The 21,029-nt window shown below is 35.6% G+C and overlaps 1 protein-coding gene across 11 annotated transcripts in view; it reads left to right on the top strand.

The window, feature by feature from the left end:
- Window positions 1–21,029, top strand: part of LOC105221132 (arginine-glutamic acid dipeptide repeats protein) — a 46,925-nt gene that overhangs the window by 8,666 nt on the left and 17,230 nt on the right. For 9 of the 11 annotated variants that reach the window (XR_852384.3, XR_003753360.2, XR_852386.3 and 6 more), the window contains exons 2-4: window positions 15,571–15,705; window positions 18,368–18,524; window positions 18,614–18,690. Coding sequence is in view for 2 of the 11 variants with exons in the window: in XM_029046206.2 (XP_028902039.2) it covers window positions 15,643–15,705; window positions 18,368–18,524; window positions 18,614–18,690 (297 nt within the window). In the remaining 9 variants the exon portion in view is untranslated. The remainder of the gene's footprint in view (window positions 1–15,570; window positions 15,706–18,367; window positions 18,525–18,613; window positions 18,691–21,029) is intronic. The other 2 variants (XR_852388.3, XR_852385.3) reach the window with 1 other exon arrangement.

Genomic DNA, 21,029 nt, shown 5'->3' with positions numbered 1-21,029 from the left:
GTAAAGCAGACAATGCGGCGATCTATTGTTGTACTCTTGATTCTGATTGCTTTTAAGTGAGGAAAATACTTCACTTAGTCATGATTTTTGAGTTCACAAAATTGTCATTTCCATTTAAGCTGAGAACTAAGCACAAACACACCAAATAAAAGGCATTCGTGTATATTAAAGCGAATACGGTTATTTAAGTTTCGGCTCAGTTTAGTAATGGACTGAAGTATCTAGCAGGCGGTCAATTGCTTAATTGTTGTGCATTTTGTTCTCATAAATGGATCTTCTGCTGGATGCTTCGAAGAAAATATGGTTTTTCTGAGCAGATTTCTTCAATTTCGTCTCTCGTAAATCAACTTAAAAAATAATAATTTTTCTTTAACTTGGTAGTTAATTTTATTTTGACTTTTGTCAGTATGTTGAAACAACGTATTTTTTTAACCTATTGGATAATACTCTTATTTCACCCTAAGATATTCCAATAAACTCCTCAGTGTATTATCAGTGCAGTTGTTGCCAAACCTGCATGAACTGGCAAGCCTAAATTAATTGTCATTAAAATCATCTAACTGAAGACCCAACAAACGAGCTGTTTCGACAGGGTCGGACACAGTGAAAGGGGTGTCAGATGAGTTGGTATTAGCATACAAAGAGTTGGTTAGTGTCATGCTGGCATTCTTTGCATGTAGGACATATATTGAGTATGAGTTTACATAACAAAGTATACATAACAAAGTTTCGCGAGGCAACTCGAGCTCTGCGCCTGCGATGGGTGATGTTTTATCTTCAAGTAAGCCATTCATGGCTCCTCTGTGAATGGCGTTCAGTGCTTGTCGAAAGTCCGTCGCATGCGAAGTCCGGTCGGTATAGTCCTGTATGTCGTCAACGTATTTCAGGAAGGTCTCTTGATAGGGAGGCAGTTAGGCCTACTGGATTGACTGCAGGGATAATTTCTACGAAAGCATTCAATCAGAAACCGATTCGAGAGCACTTCAAAGGTAGTTCCCTGTAGGTCCTCGTCAAGAGACACCAAGAAGCAAACTGTGGCTCTCTGGAGAGCGGTATTCTGACAAGTCTGGAGCTTCACCAGCTACGCCCCACGGTAGTTTATGACCGGCAGGGCGATAGCCTGGTAAGTTGCCAACATCGTTTCTCTGTCTTTACCACTGGTGCTGCCGGCTAGAGACCTCGGCTCTGTACCTTGGTAACAATCGCGGTCGTTTGGGGAGTGACAGAGAAAAAAATGATGTGGTTAAGTTAGGTTCTGTGGCTAATCACACTTAGGCTGTTTGGGACTTTCTCAAACTAGATGGATCTTTAAGTTATTTTGATTTCAAGTTATTTTGATCTTTGATCTAGTAAAGGTAGAACATTCAAGCGTTGAACATGTTAAACTTGTTGAGATCATGAAAAATAATGCATTTTCCAGACATTGTTAATAATAACATATTCATTCATCGTTGTAATGTTCCCTTTCTGGACTGACTTACCAAAATCTTATATTTCTCCGACTAGTTTGATTTTAGTCAGTACATTCGAGTGGTAAACTTGTAATTTTTTGACTACTTTAATGTTTTCCTGTCGTGTTTCTAACATACATATATATCCTACTGCATACAACCACCATGCACTTCTTCGCTTACAACCACCAATAGTTCAGAACATACTTATATACTCCCATATGTTTGTAGCGTTAATGCCACCATGAGTAATAACACTAGTGGATGAAAGTGCGGAAAAGTACCGATTGAGATTAACTCACTGACAAATTGGAGCTGCCATAAGCGGGAGAAATGCAACTACAACACACGTCATACCATATGTGTACAACAACAACAAACAAGCAATACAGCTACACTACAAACTTAGATGCAACGCTGACAGATTCGCTTCTCCACTGGCTGGAGTGTGCGCCACTAGAAGTATTGCAAGCAACGGGATTTGTTTATTTTTCGCTCCAGAAGGAAAAAATCCCTACAATTTATGTGGTTTCAACTTCATCTTCATTGCCGTCATCGTTTGTCGTGTACACGTACACCGCAGCGTCAGCAACAGCAACAGCAACAGCATCAGCATTCAAGCGTTCAGCGAAAATTGTTCAACAAATGTAAATACAAATATCCGTCCACTATAATATTCGATGTTTAACAAGATCTTTGTGTCGACAACGTCAGCTCGCTCACTTTTCGTCTGCCATTGACTGTTGCGCTTGTTGTTTTTATTGTCGTTGATGTTGTTGTTGTTGTGATTTTCATCTGCCATTGCGCGGAAAAGAGCTCTCAGCAGTGCTTACATTTCATATATGTATGTAGTCATGTATATATATATGTATGAATGTGTGTATGCTCTAGCATATGAATTTCATTTGGGCAATCTTTTGCCGCCGCTCCATTTGCCGTCCGTCCATTTGCTTTGGTTTATTTTCATTGCTCGCTTTTGATCTTTGTGCGTGCTCAGCAATAACAAATGTACATTTTCGCCTCCGAAAGAACTTATTCATAAGTCACTTAAGCGGTTCATGCTCCATGGTCAATACGCAATGATGAATAAAGGCCAGCTCATGTGCATACATACCAACCTACATATATACATACATACAGACATACATTGGCTCTATACAAATATAAGTGTTTGCATGTAAGTTTGTTGCTGGGAGGCCAAGTGGCAAGTGGCAAAAGAGCTGAGCGTGTGGAATACATGAAGACACAAAGAGCTTTTTCGCAAGATACATACATATACATGTGTATGTGTGTATGTAAATATGTATGATTTAAGTATGAATGAGCGTGTCTTTTTAGCTGCTAGTTTTTGCGGCTTTGCGAAATCGCCTCAAGTGGTGCGGTAAGCCAGTAAATGTTTGACTTCGACAAACGGACACACATAAACATACACACGTACACAAGTATGTATGTATGTTTGTATGAAATATGTAAATTTGTATTTATGTTACTTCGTATATTCAGTAATCGAGACATTTTTGTATACAAAATGGTAATTGCCCAGGTCCTCAAGGATGTAAGAAAAGCGATTGCTTCCTGCGCGCGATTTGACCCGCTGGACTTTAGCTTTTTTTTGCTTTCTTGGTTTTGTTGCAATTTTTTCGCTCTTCAACGTATACGCTTTGACCTTTTTTCGTATATCTGCATATTCACCGCCACACATACACACGTGTAAAAAACTTAAAAACTGCAAAAATAAGTAAATCGTTGTTGTTTTTTTGTTGTCTTTTTCCACATTTGCTTCCCAGCTTTCGACAGCATTGACTTTATGCAGTACCGTTGTGGTATTTTCATGCCAACAATTCTCATTGACATATTATAATGGAATGCCTGGTGACGTGCGTGAGTGTGTGCGAGTGTGTATAATTGTTGTTAATTATGTAAGCATCTCATAATTCATGCTTTTCCACAACACTTCCAATTACACTTCGACTTCTTCTTCCACATTCTTTATTTTTAGCTTCTTTTGTACGTGTGTCCGCACATTTCCACCATTATTCTCACCTTTCACATCCGTCCGTCTGCCGTTGCCGTTTGTTGTGGTACTAAATGTTTGTATTGTTGTTGCTGTTGTTGTTGTACGCCTAATATGTTTAGCCCAGTATGCCACTAAGCTGTTATTATTATTACGATATGCGTGCGTTTCCATTATTAACCTGAACAGGCGGCACCAGTGTGTGCTGCAAGTCATCACGACATACCCAGTGAGCCAAATGGCTGAAACTGACAACCTTTTCAACTGATTTTCTTACAGTAGTTATATAAAAAAAATATTTAAAAATTCTTATTTTTAAATCCACTTTATGAGCAAGTTCAATAGTTCTATTTATGGCATATAATGGCATTTTAAGTTCTTTTTTTACAGTAACTCCCAAGCTGCCATATTTTAGAAAAAGAAAAACAAACTCTAAAATGTTTTTTTGTCATATTTCAGGAATTTTTAGTTGGTCCAGTCGCTTTCCCCTCGAAGACATAATGTCTATGCCCAAAATTAATTGATTTAAATGTGGTTCCTTACTTAATTCTATCATTATTTCTCTGTTATATGGCTTTATGATTTTAGACTTTCAAATTAGTCAATGAATCTAGTTCCTTGTTTGAGACCTGTATTTCAAGCTCTTGTTTTATAGTTTTTAACACAAAAACATTTTTAGAATATCTTGGCAAATAAAATTTTGTTTATTAAAATAGAGAGGATCTAAGGGTGACTGAAATCTTAAGCGCTACTACACTTGTAATATTTATGAGTTGAAGCGATACGATCTCGATGTATTTACAAGTATTTTGAGTAAGTTCCAATACCGTTATGCTGTATTGAAAATTAGTAATTTGTGTGAAGTTATGTAAAACAAGTAAGGAAGGGCTAAGTTCGGGTGTAACCGAACATTTTATACTCTCACAATTTATTTATTTAACTTTATTTATATTAATAATACTCAATTTGACCCTCATATTCGTCAAATATAGTGCATAAAGTCCATTGAAAGTTGGAAACCATAATATTAGGTTAGAAGCACCAGGGCCTCGGTGTTCGATATATGGGGCCTTAAAAACCTATGGTCCGATTTTGGCGATTTTTAGAATGGGGCTGCCACACTATAAACATAGTATTTGTGCAAAGCTCTGCACCGATATCTTCACTAGTACTTACTTTATACATTGTAAAGTAAACGATTCAGATTGTCTTCAAAGTTCTGGTATTTAGGAAGTAGGCGTGGTTGTGAAGCGATTTGGCCTATTTTCACAACATATCATTGGGATGTAAGGAAACTATAACAAACCAAGTTTCATTGTAATCGGTCAAGTAGTTCCTGATATATGCTTTTTGACCCATAAGTGGGCGACGCCTCGCCCATTTTCCATTTTGTAAAAAAACCTGAGTGTAGCTTCCATCTGCCATTTCTTATGTGAAATTTTGTGTCTCTGACGTTTTTGGTTAGTGAGTTAACCCACTTTTAGTAATTTTCAACCTAACTTTTGTATGGGAGGGGCGCGTGGTTATTATTCGATTTCTGTCAAAAACGACTGCAGAAAGTTTGGTTTCCAACTTTCAATGGATTATATACAATGTATATGACGAATATGTGGGTCAAATTGTGTATTATATAATATAAATAAAGTTAAGCGAGAGTATAAAATGTTTGGCTACACCTGAACTTAGCCCTTCCTTACTTGTTTGTTTTCAAATTTGAAGCATTATAAGTCCATTTAGCGATTTCGACCTGACATATTTTTCTTAAAGACTGTGACTTGAAAGGGGAGTTTTTAAAGTCTAATAACAACGTCAGTCTTTCAATTCGAAATTTAGATATTTTTTGGTTCTACCAATGAGTTCAGGAAAGCGGTGTGGTCATATATGAATGTGTTTATTGATTTTTAAATATTTTATTTCTATTTATTCACCATAACTTTTATACCCCCGTCGTTTGATTGGTACGACGGGTTTTATGCCCAACTGTTAAATAAGTGTTGGTATAAATTATCAATTTATGACTAGCTGACTGAAATTATAATTCGTAAAGTGGAAATTTGGCACTCCAATTTATTTTAGCTATTATGACTAAAAGTTTTGGCAGATCTTTGATAATACCGTTATGAGTAGCTATTGATTACACTCTACATTTGGTTGCATGGGTAATGTATAATGTGAGTGAGTGTGAGTTGAACGTATGCATTTGATTGACTCATTGCTTATTTTGTTGTTACTTTACCACACTAGTTGCTTTCCTTCCACATTATTAGTGTTGCTGTTGTTGTTGTTGCTTTTTTGGTTGATGTTAATTTTCATGTAGCCATGCTGTTGTCGATGTTATACGAGTATGCGCGGCGTTTATTTATCTCTGCTAATGCTTTACAAATTACTTGTTAATTTGTATAATAACAATAATCGAATGCTTCGTTGAAAGTATTATTGGTGTTGAATACAAAAGCAAAAACAACAAGAAAAAACAATATACTTATGTGTTTCTTGTCTACACGATGTAGCTGTGTGCACAAGTACAAGTTCGGTGATATACACATTTTGCCCGAGCACACACACACACAAGTGTATAAAATAATAATCCCAACAAAAGCAATAATATTTCACTAAACTTTGCGCTTTGGCTCGCTCGCTCACTTGCCACTGCAGCGCCACTGCCTGCCACTTACCGTGATGATGATGCCAGGCTGCCAAGTATTGTAAGTAAGCCGAAGCAGACCGACCGACCGGGCCAAAGCCAAAGCAAGCAGCCACCAGCAGGCAGGCGGCAGTCAGACAAATAACGACAATATCGAGTCAGCAGCAATGGCAGCAGGCAGCCCGCTAGGCAGTCAATTACACACACACACACACGCACACACTCTGCAATGCCCAAGTAAGTAAGCTATGGTCGTGTCAGCCCGTTTATTGCCGCCTTTCTCATGCGATCTCTCCATCCACCAGCTGTCGTGTCGACGCTCACGGAGCGCACGGAGCTCACGGCACGAATTTGTGGTTGCGCCGAACGACAGCAGGGGTCAGGCGTTGTGAAGGGGATTATACAAAGATATGAAGTCGGTTGGACGGAAGGTCATATTGGCGGTCGGTTGCTCCGACTGTCTGTCGGTCGGTCGGCGGTTCAGACGATTCACCAACTGACTAAAACTGTTGCCTGCCGCCAGCGAGACCGAGCCAATCCAGAGCGCCTGTGTGCGTGTATGTTTAATGGTTGTTGTTGTTCTTGTTATTATTATTGTTGCTGTGCTTGCTGTTCTTGTGTGAATATACGAGCACTCTTGTACCTAATAGGGAAATCACTTGAGGGATTTATTAAATGTGTATTTTGCTATTCATTTTCTTACAATAATTCACACAAATAACTTTGTTTGTTGTTGTTAGAGTAATTAATTTAAGTTTAAATGTGTCGGAATCGGTTTCCGCTCAGTTAGTTGTAGCGCACATTCACTCGTGCGCTTCAAATATGTGAGTTTACTTCCCAACATACATGCATACATATTTACACATATACATGCATACATATATATCTGAGTTCTGTATGTGTGAGTTGTGTGTGTGTGTGCCTATACATTTAATGCCTTGTGAAAAGTATTATTGCTTGGATTAACTGATAGACAAGCTACTCACTTAGTGTAAGGTCTTTTGTAGTAATTAGTGCCGCTTTTGTGCTGAATTTGTAACGCTTATCGATCGGCAGTTGAAGTAGCTGTCTTTGCTTTTGTGTTCGTGTCTTCGTGTGTGTTTGTGTGCATAGGTGCGAAATACAATGCCACTCGATCACCTTTTGTTACATGCATATCTATATATTTGCACAGCGCTGTCGTTCGTGGTGCCCGTACCTGATCGCATTTGATGGATAACTGTCGGCTCAAATATGTGGAATGTTTCATATTATTTATTTGTACGTTTGTGTGTTTGTTTGAAGGCATTATGTGTTTTCGTAGAAGAAAGAAAGCATGTAACGAATTTGAATCCTGATAATTTCCCATTTACAAAGTATTTCAATTATTCTCTGGTTTTAAATCAAACATAAAAGACTCTGTAAGACTCCTTGCCTAATTTGGGGTACACCTGAAAGTACCAATTATTTCACTGGTTGCTGAATTTGATATGTCTGCTGATAAGGATTCTCAAATTTCTATAAATAAAACAATTTCTTTTCAAGAAAAATACAAAAATCAATTAAGAGCGGGAGCTTCTTTGTTCAAGGAATATAAAGAATACTTCAAAAAGTAATTAGACAAAATCTGTTAGTACCTTCGAACCTTGCATTATTTCATATTTCTGTATAATTCCGCCCTAAAAAAGTATGTAGATATGTAGTAAAACCGTGTTGTAATTTGATAAACGCTCTTTAATAGATTTGGGTAGCTCGAATTGTACGCTCTGAAGTAAGTCGCAAAAATAGAAGCAAAAATATCCCTTTACAACTTCTGTCATGAAGTTCTCCAATTTAGCAGACAGGTTTTGTAGTGAGTATCTAATGACACGTATACTCAATTGAAACATGACACCAATCGTCAAAATGAAGTTAATTGAACTTCGAATTGCTTTCCTATCCAACGTATCAACTGAATTTGGGTTCCAAGAATATTATCTCTCTTTAAATCGCAAGAGAATGATTACTGGAAGTAAATTTAGTGATCAGAAAGAGATAAATATATGCTGAACTTTTTGTAATACTTGATCCTTCACTTCACATAACTGTTCAATGATTTTTCTCATATAATATTTAGTTTTCAAATATTTTGCACTATTTACCAAGTAACCATAGGATTAAACACAATTATTTTGACGTCGACGGCATACAGGACTATCCCGACCGAACTTCGGATGCGACAGACTTTTGAGAAGCACTGAACGCCATACACAGTGGAGCTATTAACACCTTCATTAACTCCCTCCCCGTGAATGGCTTACTTGAAGATAAAACACCACCTATCGCAGACACAAAACTCGAGTTGCCTCGCAAAACTTCGTGCTGGATACTGTAGCAGGTTAAACTCCTACTTATACAGACTAGACCCTGATATACTCAACATATGCCCTGCATGGAAAGAGTCCCCGCATGTCACTAACCACCTCTTTGCATGCCCCCTAAAAACCACTCATCTACATTACTTTTTCTTTGGTTCGAGCCTATCGAAACAGCTCGTTTCCTGGACCAACCGTTAGATCGCTTCGATGACAAGTAATTTAGGCTTGCCGGTTCAAGCAGATTTGGGTAACCATTACAACAACAACAACAACAACAATTATTTTGATATTTAGTCAAAATTCTTTAAACCGATGATCGATTTGAACTATTACGAAATAAGCTCATACTATCCCCCTAAACCGCACTAAAATTTCTATTTAGGTCAATAACACGCATTCCATTTATATGCTGCCCTTGCCATTAGAAGCAACCCCATTTGCAGCTTGGGTTATATCCCTTATGCCTTTATTTTCGTTATTGTTTTTTTTTGTCGTATTCAATTGGTTTCGATTAACCAAATGTAACCGCAATTTCCCAAATCACCTAAAATCGATTTATGTAGTTGCATGCGGTTAATAAGTTTGTTCCTTTTTATTGCCTTCTCTGTGCCCTACACGCCAATTGTGTTTTGCGATATTAAGCAGTGACCTTAAAATTTTCTTGTTAAAACCATAAAAGTCAACCCTCTTCAGTTACAGCGTGCCGAACTACGAGCAGACTATTTTTAAGAGACGGTGGTCGGAAATGGCCATCACCAATGCAACCTACCACATTCCTACCGGTCCGTTAGAACGTAGCATTGATATGAGTATTAAACGACATTTGTACGGTGGTGCGCCGAATGCTTACGTATTCAGTGTATATCATCCAATGTTCCTTCCTTCCTTCCTGACGATTTGTGTGCTCGGCGCACCGTGCATTTTTGCTGTCTCTCTGGTGTTGCGCCCATTCGCCTTGTCGTCGACTACGGGGTGGTGGTGGTGGTGGTGCCAACAAAACAAGACAATCGAGGGATGTTGACGGCGTTGGTGATTTTAATGGCGCTTCTCCTGGCAGTACTCGTCGTCGTCGTCGCGGTGGTGTCGCCATAACATGCGCTTAGTGTTGTCGCCTCTGCCGTTGCGCTTTGGGTCGCGTGGTGTTGAAATCGTGATACTGCTAATACCTACTACATTTGCCACCATTTAAACGTACATACACGCACACATTTGTTGCTTCTGGTTATGTGTCCTCTTCTGTTTTAGATTTCGCTTTGGTACGAGCATCAGTGAGTTGGCTCGTCGCTGGCAACAGCCGCTTTTGTACGAGCTCGTTAAGCTCGGAGTTCGTTTTTGGCGAACAGTTGCAAGTCATAGCACTTCGAGCTTTACTGTGCTTATGTTTGCGCGCGCATATGCGCTCATGGACACAAAGGAACGGTAGGAATAAAAGTGCCGTGTCGTGCGGTGCGGTACGCTATTTCGTTCCTATCTACGTTAGCGTATGCTACGCGACATGACTTGGTTGTTGGTCGTCGTTGTCGACGGTGGTGGGAATTTCACAGCCACTAAATTGTCGGCTGTCGGTCCGACAGGCGAAATTACACACACTTTACCCACCTACCTACCCGCCTAATAACCGTACACTACATCATCGTCGTCATCGCGTTGTTTTGTGCCGTTTTTTCGGCATACCTATTACTTTAACACTCGTCGATGTGGTAATATGCCGTAATTTTTCTCTACCACGCGCCCACTTAAATTTATTCAGTGTGAAGTGCAAATCAGTTTAAAAGACTTACTTGTACAATATTTTTCTTGCTTTTTCAACGCTTCGTCGACTTTGCCGGCATACGTTTGCCCTCTCGCTCGCGCGCACACACTTTCACGGCATAGTCTTTTCATAATCGTCTCCTCTCGCACAACGGCCATATGTTAGCGTTGCTACCTTTATTAAATTTGCACTGTGTATTATGGTTGTAGATTTATGACTAATAAACTGTTTGATGTTTCATTTTTATTGCGAGCATACGTCGAAGCCGTCAGTCGAGTAATCCAGTACGCTAATGGCCGTATTTCCGAACCGTCCATGAGACTGGATACGGTGGATAAAAATCGCTAATGGAAAAATTGTATACTATTATTTTATACCTACTATATCTATCGCAAAGTCTCAAAGCCGTATTAAAGTTAAAGGTTCAGTAACGACCCGATCGTGCTTAAACCATAGAGATCATAAATTGGGGAGCACTACTTAAGGCATGCTCAGCGAATTACACGTTTTGTAAATTCTTCTGAGAGACCATAAAGGGCTTAATATAGTTTTAAATCACTGGTTTGGTTGATGAATCTGATAAAACCTAGTTTCTTCATTCTTATATTTGATATGTATTTAGAATTGTTGAAGCTGTAGGGTCTAGTTTACCATAGTGGTATATCATTTAATTTAGGTGAATTAGTCTATAGAAAATCAGACATCAAGTAAGAAATTGGATGTTAATTATAATTTTACGAAGTTAGATAAGGTTTTACTAGTGGGAGACTTAAAGTCTTTGCTGATGGTCACAATTATTGACTAACATCCCTCTGCTATTAATGATTTAAGGATATGTACATATGTAATTGGTGTAGGTACCGTTTATCCGATTATAGCCGAATCGGTAATAGCGCGCCATACTTCTCGTTCCTTGGTAATTCCGCGCCGGTTGGAAATTCCAAGTGTAACCAGTTCGCTCTCCACCTGGCCTTCCCAACGGAGTGGAGCTCTTTATCTGCTTCCACCGGCGGGTACTGCATCGAACACATTCTAAGCCATTCGGATAACATGACCTAGCAAGAGTAGCCGCTGTCTTTTTATTCAATGAACTTTGTCAATGCCGTCGTATAATTCGTACAGCTCATCGTTCAATGTTCAAAGGTCCATAAATCTTCCGCAAACCCTTTCACTCCACGTGCCGTCTCATCGGATGTTGACATCTTCCACGCTTCTGCACCATAAAGCAGAACGGGAGTAGGGAATCAGTTACGGGATCATAAAAATCCTGTTCTAGTAATTCTGCTTTTCAGTATAGTTCGGTTAATTTTTGAGGACAAACGAAATTGGAGTAGTATGAAGGTCCTAACCACCTTCTAGAACAACTCTCTCCCGAAACATTTGCTTTCCATTTTGAAAGTTATGTATTTTTGCACTTCCTGCAAAGCAACGTCTTTAGAGGAACCAGACAACTTGATGGTTCCGATTACCCCACTGCATAAGCCACGCCTTCAACTTACTTACTGACTTAACCTCTAGGAAATTGCATAAAAATTTATCGCCGAGAGTTCCACTGTGCTTTGTGCGGTAGTAAATTTTTTTTAATATCTCATTTATTTATTTAAATATCTACAAGCTAACGTTGCTGTGTACATCATTGTAGTTGTTGTTGTCACTTTTGGTTGTGCGGTTGCAGCTTTATGATGATTTACAATATTATTATATGCACCCATGCCGAGCTACAACACCCCGCCGCACCACCACACGCCATTAACCTACACGACGCTATCCTCTAGGCCCGAGCGACGACTCGCTCGCCTGCCTCGCTTGCCTTTGCTTACCTTGGTTATTTGGTGGGCTGACCGTTTGGCGTGTTGACTGACCAGCTGGCTGACTAACTGGCTGACTGAGTGACTGTCTCTGTCTCTTTGGTTGGCTAGCTGGATCGTTCGTTGGGTAGCAGCTAGCTTGCCTGTGGTCGGTCGGGTTGGCACTGTTGGAATTGCTCGTGTTATTTATTCATAATCATTTTTGTTTGTTTTGTTTTTGTAATTTGTGCACTTCGTTGTTGGCTGCCGTTTACTGCTTGCTTGCCGTTTGGCGGTTTGTGTCTCTGCGCTACGTTCACTGCTGGCTGATTATTTTAGTGTTGTTGTTATTGCTTGTGTTTGTGTGTAGTTTGCCTGACGCTGGGCGGCTGTTAGCTCGAGCTTGTTTGAGTGTATTTTTAATTAATTGCATTTAATTGCGATAATTTGTGTGCACTTTAAATGCAAAATGCGAGTAGCAATTGAGTGCGGATTTTGTGTGATGTGGTTGGTGGTGGGTTGCTCGTTTACAGCGTTGCATTTCTGTAGCTTGCTGTGCTGGGAGTAATGGCAAAAACAACAACAACAACAACAACAACAAACTCTATGTAGGAATGCGCAATGATAAATAACCTATCGGTAGCACAACTACAACAACAATAACTGATATTACAACAACAAAGAGTATGTTCGCGTCAATCAGCAAGCCAAACACTTTAAATGACACCATCACACCATTCACCACCGCCATCTCCACTCCACTCCATATCTGCACCCATCGCCTCCACCATCACCACCAGCTATGGACATTATCGCTGTCGACATCGTCATTGGGCAATTGAAATTGTAATTGAGTGTTTCGTTATTGATTTATTGAAGTTGATTTATTGCCAAAATGTGTTTACTGCTGTTTATACGTCAGTCTTTGATGTTCTTGTTGTTGTTATTATACATACATAAGTACGTATTGCTGTTGTTGTTGTTGTTGCGTTCCTTCGTTCTGTGCTGTAAGTGGATTTGACGCTTTATTACTGCTGTTATTTCTGCTATTATACTTGATTTCGGATTCTCTACGCTGCTGTTGTTGTTGTTATTTGTCCTTTTAAGCCACCAGCCAACAGCTTTCATGTTACAGTTACACTTACATATAAATCAACAAAGTAGAAAATCATTTTACAGCTGCTCAATACCGTACAGCGTACAAAGGTTCGAAAGGTGCCCACCAAGGTTGGGCCCGACCGGAGGGTAGCGCTACTTCCTTATGTTTGTTTGGTTGTGTGTGTGTTCGCGCAGCTGTATGCGTATGCGGGTTCCGCGTTTCAAGTATGCGTGTTGTGTTAATTTGATTACAAATAAACCATTTACGCCTCATTGTGCATTCATATCTCACCGCCTATGCAAACATATCTACTTACATGTGTGCCATACAAACATACATACATGAAGGTACCTCGTTGTGCAGCCCTTAGGTATGTCTGATGTGTCATCCTCTACAATTTTCATGTGAGTTGGTCCTGTGGTGGTTTTTCTTTTAAAAATTTATAGCTTTTTGTTTGTTATTTTTAATTTCCTTGCTTCGTTTTCCGATTCGTCTCAAATTTCGTGCACTCAATGTGGTGCTTCGGTTCAAGTGATTGTGTGTGTTGTATGTATGTAGAGTCCCTGTGAGAAATGTGGTTGTTTAAAATTTTATATTCTCGTAATTTTGCCTGAGTGATTGAACGAAATCTTTAAAGGGGAGCAACTTTGTAAAAAAATGGTAGTAAATGGCATAATGATATGATATATGGCCAAAAATCCATGAAGTTGACTTAATTTTTATTATCTAATAGACTTTTCGCACAGGAGTTTTGATCAATTAAACGACATTTTCTCGATTAAAGCACTGATTTAGATCGATATACCATGGGTAAGAAAAATTGTATTTTACCACATTAATTTTGAATCGAATATAAACCTCATTGAAAATCTAATGCAACTTAATGGGTAATCTATGCAGTCAATTTGGTTGTGGTTATTGATAAAATAGCAATCAACTAACGAAACTTAGCATTTTCTTATACAAAAATTTATAACAACTGATCGTTAATCGAGTAGCCGGCTGTGAGAAAAGCAAAAAATGGTTGCTCAATTATAATTTTAGTGTATTCAATTAATAAGGCTGTGTGAAAAAGGTATAAATATAAAATGATTTAATTTTAGGAACTCATTTTCTGCTGTTAGAACGAGTTCAATAAATAATAAAAAAATTAAAAAATTAAAAAATATTAATTCAATACATTTTATTAAAAAAAAAAACAAATTTTTCGCTTTAAAAGAGAATTAAATTATTCTTCAATTTATATTTAGTAGCCTCATATCATTCTCAAATATTGCCTCTTGCTCTGAGTAATTTATTTTCCTTCGAATTTAAATTGGTTTTCTTGACTTCCATTCGAAATTTTTCCTACATGGTCATTTGTGGCTTTTGTACACCTATTGTTGTGCGCCCCAGGAGAGACATGTTTGTGATTTTCCTGTCAATTGCAGCGTATTTAATTGTACAACCTTTGCATTGCTGTTTGTTGTACTAGATGGACCCCTCTTCTGGTGCATTGTACTTTCTGTAATTATATCTGCTACTTCACTTGCTTCCCATTTGCTTGCTTGCATAGAGGCGTTAGCAAGCCAATAACTGTGGAGAACTGTATTCATGTATGAACCTGTACACAGTGGAAATTAAAGAACATTTTTTTAAAAACTTTTTTTTAAAAAAAGTTTGAAAATTAAAATTAATTTTCATCGAAGTAAAATAATGAAAAAGCTATATTATTGTTTGAGGCCATTAAGATGTTCGAAAACAATTGAGTAGTTTATAACTAACGCGATTGAAATCTATAAATTTGTATCGTCAACTAAAAAATGAAGAGGCTCAATTTGAATTAACAAAAAATTTTGAATTAAAAAAAAAAAATCGTGAAAATTTATGTTATTTTACCAATGGTTAAAATTTAATTTTTTCAGTAATAATTAAAAATAGTATAATATTTTTGGAAAATAATTTCGAAAATTTTCAAAATTGAAAAATTTGTTTATCTCCACTGTACATTAGCGCGTACGTGTCTTAGGAACATTTACCCTTAAATATCCTGATCATCATGATGGCATGAATTATCTTCGTCGTTTTCCATATTATTATATTGTCGTTGTGCTATATGAAAATTTTTGACTGATTCAGAACTTTTTCGATTTGATTCTTGTAGTTGACAGTTTAAGCTTCAATTTAAGCCTAATTAGAGACTTCTAGCACGTCAGCATAATTCTCTACACGTGATCAAAAACTGTCAAAAACAGGGCTTTTTGAAACTTTGAGTCCATTTTGCTCAAAATCTCGACGTGATGGGCACTTTTGGAGGTCATATTCGTGTTCAGCGATGAAAATCCTATAAGAATATCATTGTCTGATCTTTGTATCAGAGAAAAAGTTACTTTTTGTCGACCAGTGTTATTATACTTTTACATATGTACATATATTTGAAACCATGAAATGATCCTTATTGTGTGACTAATGCTTATACTTTTGTTGTTGTTCTTTTTCTTTTGCAGTTTAAATATTATATCATCATAGAGGGCAATAAAAAGCTTAACACTGGACCGGAAGCGTGTCTTTAAAGGGTAATGGCGGCCTCCACTCAGGGAGAAATTCGAGTGGGTCCCGGCCACCAGGTAAACGATGTCTATGTACGTACATAACTCACGAAAATCTCACGGTAACAAGTCTAATTTTTCAAATTCAAAATTTCCATCAAACCAAAACGAAAATCGAAAAAAAACGAAAGAAAATGAAGAAAAAATCAATTCGATTCCCAGTCTAAACGTAATCATCATAATCGTATCAAAAAGTTCATGCACTAGTCATCATAATATTTAATTTTTATTTTGTGTTTTTGTTGTAGCTTTTTAATTTCATTTTAACATGAAATAGCTTTCGTTCTATGTATGTATGTATATTGTACATATGTATGTTTTTGTTGTTGCCACTTAGCGTTGAGTTGTAGTTACAGTAATCGAGATTTTCACATTTTAATTTGTTGTCTGCTGACACGGCTGACAAGTTATTATTTATTTATTTACATGTGTGTCTGTGTGTGTGTGTTTGTTGTACAGATTTTGTTGTGTGTCGCGTATTAGCCTTTTGTAGTTGTATTTGATTGCTTTGCGGTTTTAATTTCATATAAATTTTTGTTTTTGTATTTGTTGTTGTATTTTTTGTTCATTGTTATAATTAACTTATGTTCAGCAAATGGCTTATGTGTGTGCGTATGTGTGTGTTGTTTTGCCAGCATTTTCACTAGATTATGCCTGTGTAATTAGCACTAAGCGTATAATCGCATTTAGAGGCGGTTTTAGATATTTAAATAAATACATTTGTAATTAATAGCCATACGTAAATACTTAGCCTCACAACAAATATGGGTTAATTGAAACTTAATTGTCGGTATTTTGTTGGTTTTGACGCCATGTCACTTAGTTGTATTTACAAAGGAGTTTATTGCATTAGCCAAGCGGCGGGTAAATAGACTAATTGATAGGCTTATTAAATTTTTGAGTTAAACAGATTTTGAGCGTCGCTTATTTTGCATTTGCATTTGAGGATTCATTTGAATATTGGAAATCAACACTTTTGTATAGCATTGACGATATGGTTTTAATGTTCCTCAAAAAATTTAAATCAAAAGAAGTTTTCGAAAAGTAGATATATTTCAAACTGAATGCAAAAATTTTAATTCATAATGAGATAATAAAATTCCAGCAATTAATTCAGCTAATAAGTGTCTTCGCTTTGTTATGAGAACATAAATAAATATTATGTTAAAATACAAATATACATAAATTAAAGTAGCAGTCAAATATATATTTAACAATAAACAAATGTACCGTAAATTTTGTTGAAATACGCTCGTTAGTAGTAGCACGTCGCTAGTACAATAGTTGATCTGAAAGCTTTCGAAAAACTGTTTTTATAAATTTTAGTTTTTATTTATATACGTTTTTGTTTAATTAATAATAATTATTTACTATTTGCTCGATTTATTATTAAATAATTTTTATTACTTAAAATATATTATTATTTCTTCATTTTGTAATTTTCTTTAATTTTATTCATTTTTGAATTATTTTATTAATCTTTGTTTATTATTGTTTTTTCTTATTTTTAAATATTTTTTTACTTATTATTATTTTTCGTTTTCTTTTTTTATTATGTTTTTCTATCGTTCATATTTTTTTCTTTTATAAATTTTTATACATTTTTTTCTTATTATTATTTTATTTTTATTTTTTTCTTATTAAAAATTTTAATTATTTTTTTGTTCTCATTATTTTTTTTCTTATTATTTTTATTTATTTATTTTCCTTATTATTTTTATTTATTTATTTTTTTTTTAATTATTTATTATTTTTTAATTTATTTATTTATTTTTCTTATTATTTTAATTATTTTTTTTCTTATTTTTATTTAATTATTTTTCTTATTATTTTAACTTTATTTATTTTTATTTTTTATATTATTTATTTCTTTTATTTTTATATTAATTATTTTTTTTTAAATATTACTCTAATTTCTTTATTTCCTTTTAATATATTGTCTTTTGTTCAATTAGTATTTTGTGTGCAATTTTGATAACTTTTTATTTTCATTTCTTCAATTTTGGTTTAACATTTCATCCATTCATTCATTATTCATTCGATTCCATCGCACATGCTATATAGTAGTATGTATGTATACGCATAGTATTATTTACCCCCATAATTGGCTGACAATAATTGACAATTAGTACATTAAAAAAGTCGCTTAAACCCGTTCGCAAAATATGTTGAGGCTTCCAGCCTGCCAACAAAGCGAATGGCTGCCAATAATCTGTTTTTGTTTTCAACCCAACCCAATCCAACCCACACCAAACCAACCGAACCCAGTACTCCCATCCCAACATTAATCACTCATTACTACAAATACATATTTATCGGAATATATGTATGTACATAAGAGTAAATAAATATATAATATATGTAAACCATAGAACCAGAGTGTAACTTAATGATAGTAGACTTTTTTCGTTGTTGTTGCTGTTGTGTAAACGAGATAATTATATAATACAATAATAATAGTAATTTATAATAAATGTAAAACAAAAAAAAACTATTAATCAAACAATAATAATGTACATAATATAAATAAATATAACTAAATGCTAATTTCTAAGTTAAATCACTTAGAAAAGCGCATAAAGCAAAATAAAAAAAATGAAAAGTACAAAAAACAAAAACAAAAACAAATATTAATTAACACTTAACAATGCATATAAGTTTTACTAATTGCGAAATTGTTTTATGGACACAAAAGGCAAAATTGCCCGATTATAATCCAATTTCAAGCTTCCCCGTTGACAAGGAGTGCGACGAACGTGAATTAGAAGAATCAAGATGGAGTCCTGGCATTGTGGCCGATGGCGATTTGTTAATGTTTTTGCGTGCGGCGCGTTCTATGGCTGCATTTCAAGGTAATAAAGTGTGTGCAAATTATAACAATTATTTATAGATTCTACTTGAACTAACTTTTCAACAATTATTATACGCTTTTGCCTTGCAGGAATGTGTGATGGAGGTTTAGAAGACGGTTGTTTAGCTGCTAGTCGTGACGATACAACAATTAACGCATTGGATATTGTAAGTACCACACCCAGGCAGTCACACTTTCCATTATGTGAGCTTTTAAAGTATTTATGCATATGTGTTATTTACATTTACATATATATTTTTTCACTTAATTTCGCGTGTTAGCTTGTTTGTTGCGAAAAGCCGCATTTACTTTTATTACTTGGTGCAGTTGTGCATTGTTCACACGTTGGAGTGTGTTGAAGTTATTATATAACAGTTGTTAACACTTCCGTGGAAGAGAAATTTCTTTTAAGTGCTTGTAATTGTTAAAAATTGTGATTTTGTTGCTTTAGATATTTACTAAAAGTATTTGGGTTAATACATTTTGTCATCGGAAATTATGTATGAGTTAAAAAATAATAGTACAAGTTAGTCGAAAAGTATTCTAAGGTTTATGAAATTGATAATAAACTAAATTATTTTTTTTCTAAGGAATCGATTATAAATCAGGTTCAAAAAATTAGTTTATGCCACGCAGAATTTAAGATTTGAATTTCTGTTTTATAAGAATTTAAGATATCAATTTATCATTAGACACAAGATTTTAACATAAAGAGTTTTATAGCCTTTTCGCACAGAAGCTACTCAAGAAAAAAAACTGGTTTCTTAATTAAAATTTTAATTGATTAATTAATTTGGCTGTGCGAAAAGAATATTAGAAATAGTTTCGAATTATATAACATGTTTTAAATGATTTAAAGACAAGTTGCTGATTTCAAAGGATAAGAATGTTAATTCGGTCCTAAATTAGATTTAGGATTTCATTCCGGGCAAATCTTATTAAAATATCAAACTTTCACTATAATATTTTCAATTATTTCCCTTATGAAGGTTGAAAATTTTCGTGGTTCCCTACTTTTTTAAAGAAAAAAAAACACAGAAAATTCATATGTAATGGGGAATGAACGAAAGAACTTCTTTGGCATTCATTTTTAAAGATTATTTCATCAAATGTTGGCCGCGATTACGTCTCAGATGTGTTCCTTCCATTGAGTCCAATTTTCGATTACTCGTTGTTGTTGTTGTTGTTGTTGTTGTAGTAGCGGCATAAAACATTACTCGAATAATTTTGAGGAATGCTGCCGATTTGACAGTCCTTGGCCGGATAAATTTCTGGGTCCGTTCCAATTACGATTACTCGTTCGAACATTTCGACTGGTAACTGGGGAATGACTGGTAACTGGGGAATGACAAGCGTGCAGTTTTACTCCAAGGCAGTCATCGAAGCGGACTTGTCCGCATAGTCTTTACACTTTACATACCCCCACAGGAAAAAGTCTTACGGTGTGATATCACACTATCTTGTTGTTCAATCAGCCGGCCCAAAACGTGAAATACTCGCTCACTGAAGTGTTCGCTTAATAAACCAATTCATTCATGAGATGCGTGGCGTCTTGTTGAAATTAAATGTCGCCGCTTTTTCAATTCAATTTCAGGCATCAAATAGTCGGTAATCCAGGTGTGGGTCGCCTTTGGCGGTCATTTGAAAACTTGACACGACTCATGCGTGATCTGTCAAAAAATTCTATTGAAAAAAGTACCTTTACTTGGATCACCTGATATGTACCCTTTATTAGGATTTTATTAAATAATCGGGTTGACTATGTACTAATAGAGATTATGATTTTTTCACATCCAAGGATTCGAATTACTAAAAAAAAAAAAAATACCCTAACGGAATTTTGTAAAATTTTAATATCTGTCCTATATCCTTATTGCTCATCAATTTTTGTTTCAAAGTTTATTAATTTAAATTTAATAAATCGCTAAAGTTTTCATAGTCACAATATTTATTAAATCATTGTTTAAATTCGACTCCTTAAGTAAGTCCCTAATGTGCAGAAAGAAATACATACACGCTCACATTGAAATTTGAATTTATGGCGAAAGCAATAATTAAAGCATTTAATTGGCTTTGAATGTTCGGTGTCAAATACACTACAGTCATGCAAATCTACATACATACGGAGTCTAATAATTTCCTTCGAAGTCAATTGAACCCGTTTTATTAGTTAGATTAGATTTAATTGATCGTTGTGCATGCCATAAACAAATATACTCGTAATATTTTAATTAGGAAATTAATTACATTTATGAAAATAAAAATTATAATAAATGTTATGTCTTCGTTAAAAGGGGTCTTTAGAGAATTTTTGATAATAATCAGTATTATTTCAATATGCTAAAGCAAATACAATATGTTTTCGCTTATTATTTCGTATGTTTGTTGCAAACAGCACGATTTGCACATTTAATCGCTCTGAGGATGCAAGAGTTTTACTCGGGTTAGTATGTTGAGGTTTTGCCACCTTTAGGGATATATCTTTTTTTCATTAATCATTAATTTT

Source organism: Zeugodacus cucurbitae, chromosome 4 (assembly GCF_028554725.1).
Source record: "Zeugodacus cucurbitae isolate PBARC_wt_2022May chromosome 4, idZeuCucr1.2, whole genome shotgun sequence".
NCBI lineage: Eukaryota > Metazoa > Arthropoda > Insecta > Diptera > Tephritidae > Zeugodacus > Zeugodacus cucurbitae.
Note: the sequence above shows the minus strand (reverse complement) of the source record. Positions and strands in the feature narration are given on the sequence as shown.